This window comes from Epinephelus moara, chromosome 14, assembly GCF_006386435.1.
Source record: "Epinephelus moara isolate mb chromosome 14, YSFRI_EMoa_1.0, whole genome shotgun sequence".
Lineage (NCBI taxonomy): Eukaryota > Metazoa > Chordata > Actinopteri > Perciformes > Serranidae > Epinephelus > Epinephelus moara.
In genome coordinates this window covers 4,067,397-4,081,682 of record NC_065519.1, presented here as the reverse complement: position 1 = coordinate 4,081,682, position 14,286 = coordinate 4,067,397, and the positions used below count along the sequence as shown (strand labels likewise).

General features: G+C 42.7%; 1 protein-coding gene across 1 annotated transcript in view; it reads left to right on the top strand.

Moving 5' to 3' along the window:
• Positions 1-14,286, top strand: part of ehd4 (EH-domain containing 4) — a 50,123-nt gene that overhangs the window by 7,585 nt on the left and 28,252 nt on the right. The window contains exons 2-3 of the mRNA XM_050062299.1: positions 6,584-6,760; positions 10,110-10,207. Of these exons, the coding sequence (XP_049918256.1) occupies positions 6,584-6,760; positions 10,110-10,207 (275 nt within the window). The remainder of the gene's footprint in view (positions 1-6,583; positions 6,761-10,109; positions 10,208-14,286) is intronic.

Sequence of the window (14,286 nt, the reverse complement as noted above, 5' to 3'; positions counted from 1 at the left end):
ACATCCTCCCATGACCCTCTACCACTGTGCCAAATTTCACATGGATTGACCAAGTCAGTGAGGAGAAAAACGTGGAACAGACAGAGTTTTTGTCATTATATAGTAAGATATTAAAAATGATACCGGTATTATCATGAACGAGATGATATGGCACAGTAGAAATATTCAAACAAATGGATCCAGTGTTGTAGTTCATGTGGCTGATATCAAATTCACCCTGCAGTTCAGTAGCTAAAAGACAGCGACATGTTTTTAATTTGTCTGGTTGCTACACCTGTCATCAGCACAATGTCACAAAAAGTCATAGATAAAATATGTGTGTCGTACTAAAGACTGGACCCTGAATCTGTTTCTGTTATTTAACAGTAAATGTTAAATTGCCAAATAATTAAAATGCTTAAATAGGCAGATTTTTCACAGGGGTTTGGCAGGACCTTCTTTTAGGGTCGTTACATGTTTAACCTTAATCACTGAGGTGTTAAAACAGGCAAACATATCCAGCTTCTTAAATGTGTAGGTTTGCTTCTTTTAGTTTTAAATAATTGTAAACAAAATATATTTTTCTTTACAAGAAAGTCATAGCCAGACCTCGTATGAGAATCCTCCTGTTTAAAGCTCTTTTGCTTTGCAACTAAAATGCACAAGAGGTAGACGTTGGTAAATTTGGCTGTGAAAACATCAGTGGAGCAGTGTTCAATGTTCTGAAGCTGCTGATAACTCCTGACACCTGTGGGACACGCTGTGCAAGGCTACAGGTGACGTGTGTTCAGTGTGTCAGCACTCAGAGCTGCATGTCTGTTCTGTCATACAGCTCTGAAGTGTTGAGTTACAGCCAGTTTTCAGCTGGATCACCGACAGCGGAGACGAGCTGTGACCTGCACAGACTCTGTTTGTGTGACTCAACCAAAACTCTGAGCTACGTCAGCCTCAGTTAGAGCCCCATAACGCCTGTGCTTGTTGAAACTGAAGCAGATTAACTGCAGATATTAAAGTTTAAACTGTTAATGATTAAGGAGATATTCCTGTTTGGCTGCTTGTGTCAAAGCAACATTAACACTGATGTAATGAGACATTTGGCGCAGTTTGTAAGAGTGTTTCATGCTCCTTCATAAAGTTGTTGTGTGGCCTCGATTAGGTTTGGAGCTTGTGAAATATCGGGCGTCATGCAGCTACATTTTCTTAAATTTCTCTTCTATTTTCTCTTAATTTTCTGTCAAGAGAAAAAATAAGAGAAGGCAACACCAGATGCACAAAATGTTCTCACCATCCAGATCTGCTCCGACCCAGGTGTGCTGAATGATGAATCCCACTATAGGAAACATATTAGTGTAGGTAACGCCCTCTAAACACTATATAAGGGCACGTGTTGTGCCGTATGCAAATACTCAGACACATGCCAGAGAGTTGGGCTGAAGCCAAATGTGCTGACCTGTGTGCTAATAGCTGTGCAGCCTAATGCCAAATATGTAGGCCAAGAAAATAGGCTGACATACAGTCTCCAGTGTAAGTTGTACCCAGTTTATTTAGTCATGGTCTGTTCCTCATTTACAGACTGGCCTGGATTGTTATATAGAAATGTATGAATATAATTTTAATTCAGTTACAAAACATCACATAGCTCACTTGGCATCTAGCCCCCAAGGTGCTGAGGTGTGAGGTGATGTTGGACGAGCAGAGGAGGAGTGCAGGGAGCTGGAGGGCGTTGGAGAGATAAGTGGGGGCTGGGCTGTGGAGGGCTTAGAAGTTGAGCAGAAGGTTTTTGTAATCAATCTGGTACTAGAGAGGGAGCCAGTTAGGGCTGGGCGATATAACGACTATGTATGATATATTGATGTATTTTCAGGTGAGATATAGATACGGACAGCGGTTTATATCCATATAGGGTCAAGTTGCGTTACATAACGTATACCGGTGTTCATCTCTCCTCACCCACAGCTTCTCCATCAGACACAGAGCTGCTCCTCTGTTTCATCTGTCTGTTCATTAGTCTACAGTGTGACATCGGTCTGTAGCACAAGTACAATATTGTGGGCCTTTTCCACTCTCACTTTTGGCCGGGCTTATTTGCGTTTCCGCCGAGCTGCACCAGAGATGGACCCTCTCCAGAGTAGGTCCAAAAACAGAACACCTGCCCTCAAGTGGGTAAATGGTGAGTGCTAACCAGAATGCCACTGAAGCTCTTGACTTATCCAGAGAAGGGTACAGCGAAGTTGTCAGTACGTTTGGGACTGTGGTGGTTTGGATTTGGACAGAGTGTTTTTGGAACCTGCGGCATGGTGGGGCAGTGGGTGGCATTGTCATCTCACAGCAAGAGGGTTCCTGGTTTTAACCGTGGGGTGGGGGAGCCCTTGGGTGTGGAGTTTGCATATTCCTTCCTTGCTCCCACAGTCCACAGTCTCTGCCCTGGCAGAGTTAACATGATGACAGTGAACACAGTGTACGTGTGACTGCAGTCCGCGAGGTCTCAGAGGGTGGGTACTTGGATTCAGCCTCGGAGAGGAAGGCGTATTCCCTTTGCGTGTCCTCCCATTAGAGTCCTGTCATGTCTGAGAGCAGCCATGAGACATTTATGTGACAGACACCTCTGAGAGACAAAGATAAAAGCTTTAACAGATGGAGTCAGCAGTGTTACAGATTCTGTGTCTGAAAAGGACTTTTAGACACTGTTTTGTATCCGAGTGTCATTGAACGCAGCATCAGGCCGTGTGGGCTCTGTGCTGAATGACATGTTGATACGTAAACTGACAAAAATATTATGGTGACGACATGTTGACTGTGATTATTGATCTCTTACAAGCTTCACTCAGGTCTCTGCAGCTGAGTCTTTGAAAACAGAATGTGGGTTGTATGGTGGCCTGCAAGGAAAGAAATCAATGGTCAGACTGGCTGAGAGCTGAGGTCACCACACTGCAGTTACACTGAGCTTATCTCATGTCTGCAGTGTGTGTGTGTGTGTGTGTGTGTGTGTGTGTGTGTGTGTGTGTGTGTGTGTGTGTGTGTGCATATCGGGTACAAACAGTCAAACGTTTTGGCAGCAAACAGGACCAGCAGAGCTGACCTGCAATCAGTTGACGTCCAACAGAGACCTGCAGAGTAATCGTTGCTGCTGTAACAGTGTGTGTGTGTGTGTGTGTGTGTGTGTGTGTCCCACTACTGAGGCCCCACCCTGCCCTGAGGAATGCTATGAATCATGGGAACTGAAAAGAATGCATTAAGTTGCCAATAAATTGCAGAGTCGACATATTTCCTTCTTCTCCTTCTTCTTTGACGTAGGTGAAGTGAAACCAGCAGAGTTAACGGTTAAAGGGCTGCGAGCGGGTCATAGTGTGGTCTCTGATTGGTCCACACGTGTAACACTTGATCATGACCTGGATCTGATCTGTGACTCTTTTTATGCTTTTACCTTTGGGTTTCCTTATTTCAACCTCTTTTTTTGTGTATTTTATTCTTTAGTCTTCTGTCAGATCGACGCTTTTGTCAATAAAGATTCTAGAAACTCGTATCATAACTCAGTATCTGGATATACGATATAGATTAGGACAAACTCCTGTTAATGCAGGTAAAAATCTGGACTCATTCTTTCAAGCTACCCGCCAGAATAAAAGCCAAAGACGAGCTCTTGCTATGTAAAATCCAGACAGCATCGTCGCTTCAGGAGACAGAAAGGATGCTACTATAGCTGTCGCAGCAAAGCTATTCAAAGAACGTGCTGGGACACGCTCTTTGACCCCTGGGGAGCTTTGGAGTACGACACATGCGTGATGGAACTGGAGCTGTGATGTGGGAGGGTTACAGCAGACGGAGCTAGAAATAAAGGGACGATGTCCGTTCAGGTGCTTTTTAGGGTTGTACCCAAATATTCGGATATTGGAATATTCGTTTCTATGGGTAGGTATTCGTTATGAAAATTTGGTATTCGATATTCGTTTTTTTTTTTTTTTTACTTTTTTTTTCTTTACATATTTTTGTTGGTGCTAAATGTAGTCTTTTTGTTGTTGGTAAATGTAGGTTATCAATAAAAATCAAAACTTTTAAATTGCATTGTTAAAAATGTGAAAATATAGTATAGCCTACTGAGCTTGAGCGCACGGCGCGCTTGAGCACATCCGTCTGAGGCTGTGGATCAATGCCAAGTTTTACCACTTTATCACTATTCCCTATAACTTGTAGCTGTTTTTTCGTTATCTTTTGAATTTAATATGAATTATGGAACCATTTCTGTCAACGTTTGTTTCCCCCGTTTTGTAAAATGAATTATTGTTTAAAGTTTCAACAAGTTTCTTTTGGAGTGCGTGACACAAGTGTGTTTTGAAAACGACCGTGGACTGTCACCTGCTCAACGCATCAGTACCTTCGGATGACGTGACAGTAATAGCCAATAATGTCAAAATATCATTTACAGACCGATTTAACAGACGATCACTGCTGCCCGACCCGCAGGTCCATTTGCGGGTCCCGCGGGTTACGGGTCGACCCGCGCATCACTACTCAGCTCAGTCTATAAAGGCTGTACACAACAGTAAGGCTATAGACATTATATTCTATTCAGGCCGGCAGAACCAGCAGCGCATCGGCTCTACAGTGCACGGCACTGCTGATTAACCATTTTATTGCAGCACAGAGTGTCTGCCAGCAACCAATTACTTGCAGAGGCTTCCTACAACTTGTTTCAACGGTTCCGATTTAATCAGAAGACAAATTAAACAGGATGACTAGCCAATGTGAAAATCAAAAGAAAGCATAGAATAATGTACTGAAGGAGACTGTTGTGCCATCACATTTTTTTGTGGTTTGAGAGCAAAGATCCGGTCGCCGCTGTGCAAAACTCCGCAATACAATTAGGTCCGAAAAAACCCTGGAGCCAATCAGTTGTCTCCATGCTCTGTGATAGCTTACCAGCCTTTCGGCAGGTTGAGACCAGATTTTACTCCGCATGTGTTGTACCCACTGATATGTGTGATGAATGTGACGCTTTGACTTCTTCTCTTTTTAACCTCCTTGGACTTGACAGGAAGTGATGTCACAGACCTTTTGTTTTCAGACTGACGTCATCAACAGTCGACTGTAAACTGACTCAAGCCTGCAGCTTTGTGACTATTAAAGGTGCCGATGTTCTGATGCTGATTAATCATTAACGTGAAGTCTGATTTAAAGGGTCAGTTCACCCAAATTACCAAAAACATTTAGTCATTTACTTCCACTGATCTCCAGATTTATTTATCATATTTTAAACGACCAGTGTGTTGGATTTAGGGGCATATGTTGGCAGAAATGGAATGTAGGCTGTTTATAATCACCTGAAAAAACAAATTGTTGTGTTTTCATGCCTCAGTGCTGGTGATAGCCGTGGCCAGAGGCATTATGTTTTCGTAGTGTCTGTCCATCCCATTCTTGTAAACGAGATATCTCAAGAAGGCCTTGAGGGAATTTCTTCAACTTTGGCGCAAACGTACGCTTGAACTCAACAATGAACTGATTGGAATTTGGTGAGCAAAGGTCAAGGTCATTTGACCTCACAGTGTTTTTGGCTATAACTCAGGGCGGCAATAGCTCAGTCCATAGTAACTGTAACTGCAACTTGACTGGTCTGCAGAGGCATACAACTGTGATGTGGTTGTTTTACTGTTGTAATTTTTTGGTAAAATTTTTTATTTGTTGTTGTCCATTTTTGTTTTTTTGGCTGCGTGGTTGTATGAAAGCTTCTATATTGATACATAAAGTTGAAGTTGAAGAAAAAATTTTGACTGTGCTACAAGTGAAGGGATGCAGATGAACAGTGGAGGTCATTGTGGTCTGTCAGGAGCCATGGCAACGTTCTTGTTCAGGATTCAGGTCTTACTCTTGTTGCAGGAGTCATATCATCAACAGTCAGATCAAACGAAATTAGTTTCCAGGTGATGCTTGGTTACATGTAGACACAATAGTGTCCTGGTCAGAGCTGCAGTGATAAGTCAACTAATCAATTATTCCATGGACAAACAATTAACCAGCAACTGCTTCCCTTGGTCTTACATTGTAGTAGATTAAATATTTTTCGGTTGGACAACACAAGACATTTGATGAAGTTACTTACGGCTCCAGGTATTTCTCACTGTGCACTAATGTTTGTAGACCAAATGACTAGTTGCAGCCGTAGTCCTGAGCGCAGTATTCAGTCAGACGTCCAGCAGAATGTGGTCCGAGGCTTCTGATCATTCTCCAAACCTCAGCTGATAACATCAGTGAAAATCCTCCTGGATCAGCAGCTCAGTGGAAACATGTCGACCGTGCCGAGAGATGATGTGTGACCGTAAACAGAGTTATGATAATAATAATGGCCTCTCTCCCTGTGGTGGTTTTCCTCTCTTTGATGTCCACGTTTGCTGCGACAACAGGAAGCGAGAGGACGGAGACACTGCAGCCATCTTCCATCGCTTCCTTCCTTTCTCACTTTTCTTTAACGAGGGAAACAGTGCGGGAGGTCGATGTTGGGATGAAAGGATATGTGGGAAATGTGTGAGGAGGTGAAGGGTGAGGGGAGATGGGAGACGGGGGAGACACACTGACTGCTGCTAAAGAATTAAATCTCTCTGTCTCTCGTCAGGTACCTGTTGGAGCAGGATTTTCCAGGGATGCGGATCGGTCCGGAGCCAACCACTGACGGCTTCATTGCGGTGATGTATGGCGAGAACGAGGGCGTTGTTCCTGGCAACGCTCTGGTGGTTGACCCCAAGAAACCCTTCAGGAAGCTCAACGCATTTGGAAACTCCTTCCTCAACAGGTAAACCACACACACACGCACACACACCTGGAAAACATAAACGATATGTTAGTTTGATGCCTCCATGCTGGCGACAGCCGTGGTCAGAGGCGTTTTGTTCTCAGGTTGTCTGTCAAATTTGTACCTCTGTACGTCCGAACGTCTCATTCTCAGGAAAGCGATAACTCAAGAACACCTTGAGGGAATATCTTCAAATTTGGCACAAACGTTCACTTGGGCACAAGGATGATCTGATTCGAAATTGGTGGTTGAAGGTCAAAGGTCAAGGTCACTGTGACCTCGCAAATCATGTTTATAGCCATAACTTAAGAATTCATACACTAAGTTTGACAACATTTCACACAAATGTCTAATTTGTGTTTCTGGTTCCTACAAACAGTCACACTAGTTTTCTAAAAGTAAATTAATGTATTTGCAGCTCTAAATTCATTTTAAGTTAAATTAATCTACTGCACTGTTCCCTGTTTCCAACCTTTACAGTCTTATACTATATATTTTACTTTCACTTTCATGAAGTGATATACTTTATCAGAATATGGAGGAAATCATGAATTGCAAATGTGTAGACTTTTAAACATAACAGCAAATAAAACTTAAATCGAGTTAGGTAAGGCTACGTCAACGATCCTGTTAAGGTCAGACTACAAAGGTGCATTCATGTTATTTTCCTTACCAGTTTCATTAAAGTGTTTTGGCGTATTGGTTTTGTATATATCAGTGCATTTTATTTTTCAGTAGGCCCACGGGACGGTCATGTATTATGCTTGATCATCCAGAGAGTCCCAAATGGGGTTACTTGTCTGAAGGGGATACTCCCACATCAGCAGAGCAATAACTTAATGCACAGAGCACTATATGGCAGGTGGATTGTTTTTATTGAAACATTATGACTTTATTCTCATTGAATAAAACAAACAAACAAAAGTTAAATAACAGAACCATAGCTAGAAATACAACAGATGATTGGCCGACGCTTCACCACGCCACTAGAGCACTGGAAAAAGTTGAGGCCTGCTCAACTGTGGTTTGTAGTGCGTCACGCCCATCAGCTGCGATAAGTGTTGGTTCGTAGCAGCGTGTCACTGGCCTCCATTAAAAATTAATTGTAGCCTGTTGCTATGTTGCTTATAGTGTGAACACAGCATGACAACTAAGTGTTTGACATTGACGATTTCCTGGGGGAGGACCGCCAGGACCTCTGGTAGGTGCCTCCATCAATGTTGGAATGAAACCTACACCCATGACCCAAACAGAGCCCAAAGAAAATGATCGTTATTTGCAGCCATGTTTGTGATGTACTGCTGCTGTTGGTATAAAAAACGTCCTGACTCCCTTTTCGGACCAACCTCTCACACACACGCACTTAAATCCTGGCAGCTCTTCACACTCCTGTCACTGCTTTCCTCAAAACATTCACAACCCGGGAAATGACCCCTCCACTCCTGACTGACATGTAAACACACACACTCAGGCTTTTGTAGTGGGGGTTTAAATTTAGCTGAAAACACTCTGGTCCAAACATATTTCCTCTGTCCAGAAATATTTCTAAGATTGGCAGCAGGAAGTGGAGGGACAGTCGACCCTAAAAAAAGTGTGTGTTAGAGTGTGTTTTAATATGTGTGTGTGTCATTGGGCGTGTGTAGTTGAGACATTCCTGTAACCAGGAATCCCATCTCCACCCGGTGTGATGGAGGAACCACAGTAAGTTATTGTTTCCAGGGGGAAGTGTGTGTGCGTCACCACGTGTCGCCGTGGCAGTTTTGTTTTTTCCCGCCTCTGCAGTCTGTCGGCTAAATTTAACTTTAAACTTTATATTTATGACGAGGTGACAGGAAGGTCTCACACACACTCGGACACCATCAGATAGTCGTTTTAGTCTGTACTCAAAAAAATAGTTTGTTTTTCAGTGTGAGCACTGTGAACCGTACCTGGGCACGGTCTGCTGAGTCCACTTGAAAAGATGGTCTTGAATACGGTTCATGTGTACTCTGGTACAGTACGCTTAAGGTAGAAAGACCAACTGTATCAAAACGGGAACTGCCCATTGGTTCGACATCCCATTGTTCCGACCATATTAAACTCATTGTTCCGAAGTCCGTTCCGAAATCATCATGATGCCCTGTGGTTAAGGTCTGGTTAGGTTTAGGCACAAAAACCACTTGGTTAGGGTCAGGAAAAGATCATGGTGTGGGTTAAAATGAAAAAGAAAGTGACAAACACATAAGCCGTGAGCCTGCTCCGCCTCAAGCCGGTCGCGGTGCACCATATGCCCGCCGCGAGCCGTTCAGCACCGCGGACAGTCGGACTAATGGGATGTCGAACCAATGGGCTGTCGAACCAATGACATGGACCCATCAAAACACGGAAGCGGATCGCTATTTTAAGCCACGACAAGAAGTTTTTAACCAATTATGAAACAGACTCAATTTAATACTGATGCCTCTGTATCAGACTCTACAGGATGACGATGGTCTCCTGGATCAAACTTTAGAGTTAATAAAGTTCAGAGGTAGTTTGTTACCCATTCTTGAGAATTTGATTTTAATTTTTACATCTTCAACTCGGCTGGAAAATATATTTTAAAAGAACAAAGTCTTGACTGTTTAACGCTGTGATGGGTCAACCTCCCAGTGATTTTTTTCTTTAACAGCACACATGATGGGTGTCAGAGATCTGACGTCGTACAGAGTCAACAAAAAGTTGCCTATACTCATTCTTAAACCATAATCCTTGTGTAGTTTGGATTTAGAAGGGCTACGGATTTGGCACGTCATGGTTGAGACACACCCGATACTAATATTATTTGATTAATTTACCAGAAATTAAAAAGCTCACCAGAACTTGAGCAGCTTTTCTGCCTTCATTGAAACCAGGAAGTGAGACAGGGGTCCTTTTGATACAGCTAACGTCTTTAATTCCTAATTAAATTATGTTGTTATTGACTAGGGGATGGCTGAAGCATGCAGGGAGAGATGGCAGACCCGCCAGTCTGTGTGGGTTTATGAAAGGAAACATATATTAATACAGGTCCTTTGAAAGTCTTAAATTTATCTTGGTTTTATCTGTAGACACCCTGCAATACTTAGACAGTACATCAATAGATTTCTCCTCCATTGTTGTTGTCGTTCAGCACTTATACGTGTAAAATGTGACGGTTTGTCTTTGCAGTTTTTGTTGACTAAAACCACTGGCCGCAGGAAAAAAATCACTTTGCTGGACACAGCTGTTAATAAAACTCAATAACAGTGAAAATCAAGGTTGTAAAACAGAAACCTGAAATAAGCAAATTAACAGTCTGACATATCTGTATCACTCTCTCCTGTGTGTGTGTGTGTGTGTGTGTTTTCAGGTTCATCTGCTCTCAGATGAACAATCAGGTTCTTCAGAGCATCAGCATCATCGACACGCCTGGTATCCTGTCAGGAGAGAAACAGCGAATCAGCAGAGGTAATGAACTCTGTGTATGTGGTGTGTGTGTGTGTGTGTCAGCTGACTAAGCTGCTGCCCCTCTGTGTCGTTGTGTAATAGTCCTTGAGATTCTTTCACTTCCTCATATTGTATGAAGTCAGAGCGCAGTCGGCCCGCTGGGATCCAAACTGCTGTTTATTCATTCATTAGTCAGAGTTTCAGTTCAAACACCGGAGACCGAGTGGCAGCGGAGGTCAGAGGTCACAGCATCCTGACAGATCAGGGAGCCGCTCTGACACGTTATAGAGAGAGGTAGTCTGACTCACCGGATGTAAAGTGTGACTATAAACTTGAAATTTGTTGGCTTTTTAGGCCGCCATTCTTCCTCCTTTCTACTGTCTGCATGTTACCGTTTTCAAAAACCTTTTGCTACGTCGACATCAACCTCTGAGCTGCAACCTACACGCTGACAATGGCAAGCTTTGACCAAGATTTGCTTCGTGCAATAAGGCATGCATGCTTTGAAAACAACTTGTGAACGTGCCTCAGAAAAGCCCAGACTCTCTCAGGATCTGATCTATCTAACGCAGCCAGTCGGAGTTGATTTGCCACATCTTTCAAAACGTCTCCAATCAAACAATACCTGAACACAATCCTTTCTGCGCTGGGATTGATCTCAGACTGTCCCAACCACTGGATCAGCAAACTTTCTGTCCCCACTGTCAGTGGAGCCGCTCTCTCCCCAGAAAGTTCGCCCAGTTAGTACGAGCTAACACAGCAGCAGCGCTAACATCCAGCTCTGCATACAGCCCAAAATAACTCCACTAATAAATGAGGTCATCAAAAGTCTGTGAATCACTAACTGCTGCTGGTCAAACCTATTTGTTCAGAAAGCTTGACTGTCGCAAAACACTGTTCGGTGAATTTTAGTGAGTAAAACTGAAACTGTGAAAAGTGAAAGGGACAAAAATATAATTTTCACAACATGACAGGGGAAAGTCCCCCCTCCCCACTTTCAAAGAGTAAAGTACACTGAAGGAAAGGTCTCTTCTCAGTCAGTAGATTTAAAGTTAACATTATTAAATGTCCTGATCTCGTTCGTGCTCTGCAGAGGATGAACCCCTCAAATAATTGTGATGACTCCATAACCTTTCCTCAGGACAAACCAGACCTGATGTGGGGGGTTTCCACAGCAAAACGTTTTTGTGAAATTGTAAATCCCTCTTTTCTCCTGGTTCCTGTTTTATCTCTCAGTCTGTTTCCTCTGATGATTCACTGCTGCGGATGTTTAACCACCACAATTTACAAATGCAGATCTGAAACCAGAGAAACTGATCGACAGCAGTTATCAGAGAAACGCTGCAGAGAATCAAACAATTACACATCTGTAGTAACTGATGGTGAGGATCGGTGTGTACTCACAGTTTCTCCATCAACACTCAGAGAGACATAGAGCTGCTCCTCTGTTTAATCTGTCTCTTCATTCGTCTTCAGTGTGACATCGGTCTATATGTTGCACAAGCTACGCTAAATCTGTCTGTGAGATGGATGAAGTTACTGCAGTAGCACCTGTACAATACTGTGGGCCTTTTCCACTTCTCTGGAGTAGGTCCAAAAATCAGGCCGCCCGCCCTCAAGCAGGTAGCGGTGACGTCTCGCCAACCACAACCAATCCCCAATGACCCACCTGAACAGGCTGTGTGTGTTGTGAGACTCTCCTCCCCTCTGTCTGCAGGAGAGAGAAAGGTGTTTTTAAAAGTTTCGTTTCTCTCCAGCTCACCTCCAACAGGTGAACTTCTTTTACCTGCCCTGCTGTGGAAAAACACATGCAGCAGAAATAACAGGGGACTTCAGTGCGTGGGCTACATGTTCAGTCACAAGCTGATCCACGGCTGAAGAGTTTTCAATATTAAAAAAAGAACTTTCTCTTGTCAACTTCAGTTTTATTTCTCAGGAAAGAGAAGCTCAGTCAGCTGCTGAGGTTGCAATATTCACACATTACAATGAACTGTCCTTTAGTATCATCTCAAAGGAATTCAGCAGTTTTGTCTGAGTGTAGAGTAACTGTAGGAATCTCTCCAGGAAACTAGAATGTTCCTTGATAATACTTCAGACATTTTATATCTCATAGACAGGCACTTTATGTGTGCTGACGGGCTCTCTTAAAAATGCTCTCTGAGTTTTTATTATATTATTAAATTACTCTTACACTAATTATGACAAAATGTCACACAGATGTCTAACAGGATAAAATGATGAACAGTTTATATCCAAAAGGTCAAAGGTCAGCTTCACTGTGACATCATAATGTAATGCAATAAACACTTTTCTGGCCATTATTCAACGTCCTATGTAAGTCGTCAGTCTCATTCTTGTGAACGCGATATCTCAAGAGCACCTCGAGGGAATGTCCTCAAATTTAGCACAAACATCCACTTGGACTCAAGTGTGATCTGCTTAGAATTTGGTGGTCAAAGGTCAAAGATCAAGGTCACTGTGACCTTGTCAGTCTCATTCTTGTGGATGTGATATCTCAAGAACAGCTATAGAGAATTTCATCAAATTTGGCAAAAACGTTCACTTGGACTCATCAATGAACTGATAAGAATTTGATCGTCAAAGGTCAAGGTCACTGTAACCTTGCTTCCGTCTCAGCTTTGTAAACCCGATATCTCAAGAAGGCCTTGAGAGAATTTCTTCGAATTTGGCACAAACGTCCACTTGAACTCAAGAATAAACAGATCAGGATTTGGTGGTCATAGGTCAAAGTTCCAGGTCACTGTGACCATGGCCTGACCGCAAGAATTCATACACATGATTATGACAAAATTTTCCACAAATGTGTAACAGCATTTAGGGATGATGTGATGACATTTTATATCCAAAAGGTCAAAGGTCATCTTCATTGTGACTTCATACTGTTCTTCATAAAACACTTTTCTTCTGGAACAGAAGAGGAGACATTTGGTCAGATACTGAATTGGTGACTCTAATCATGATTGTATAGATCTTCTGTGCTGTCGGGGTGAAGGTGTGCATGTTTTTAGAGACATGGATGGAAACTGTCAGGGAAAAATGACTGGTTCAATGAGGCATACAACCATGAGGGGGTAATTCAAGGCTCTTTTTTGGAGATAGCATCTAGTGGCCATTAGTAGAACTGCATCTTTAAAGTGTTTAAATTCAGCAGTTAGTTTTGGTTGCTGCTGCTTCAGTCAGTCCTGTGTGTCTGAAAACTTCCACAGAATAGAAACATTGTTGGTTTGCTTTGTGGGATCAGTGTTTTTTATCAGCTCCTACAGTTTGGACTGTTTCCTGGAGGTTTTAAATGGGACGTTGGAGCCAAACAGTTAAAGTCAAATATCTCAAATGTACAGCGTGGTGTTCTGTGGGAAACAGTCCTGTTAGTCCTCACTGAGCCATTACGAAGGGGGTCCTCCTGGAGTCCTCTTGTGCTTTCAGCAGAGGAACTCTTTTTTTTAAAAGAGTTTAACTCTTCACTGTGTTGGATGTTCTGATGTGCTGTTGAGGAGGTAGAAAACTGAAGACAGCCCTCGGGAGGAAGCAGAGACAAAGATCCATCTGCTGTAGAAGAGAAGTTGTTACAAATCTGGCAGAGAAAGAGATCTGTGAGCTCGATGACAGCTGGATCTTCAAATACACATTTCTTTTGGAGGGAACATTTGGGATGAGGAGGCAGTAAGCAGAAAACAACTTTTTACAGTGTTTGTTTGTTATCAGTTGTTTATTTCTCCTCTGTCTTTCAATAATAACTATTTTACAGAAATAAAAACAGTGTTTTTCACTTCAGTGCATGTGTATTAAATGTTAAATAAATTCATAATGGAAAAAAGCAGAACATACCTTAAGACAGAGCTAATGCATGAATAACCCAACGGTAGGCTATATACACTCACTGGCCACTTTCTTGGTACACCTGTTCAACTGCTTGTTAATGCAAATAGCTAATCAGCCAATCACGTGGCAGCATTTAGTCATGTAGACATGGTGAAGACAAGCTGCTGAAGTTCAAACGGAGCATCAGAATGATGAAGAAAGGTGATTGAAGTGACTTTGAACGTGGCATGGTTGTTGGTGCCAGACGGGCTGGTCTGAGT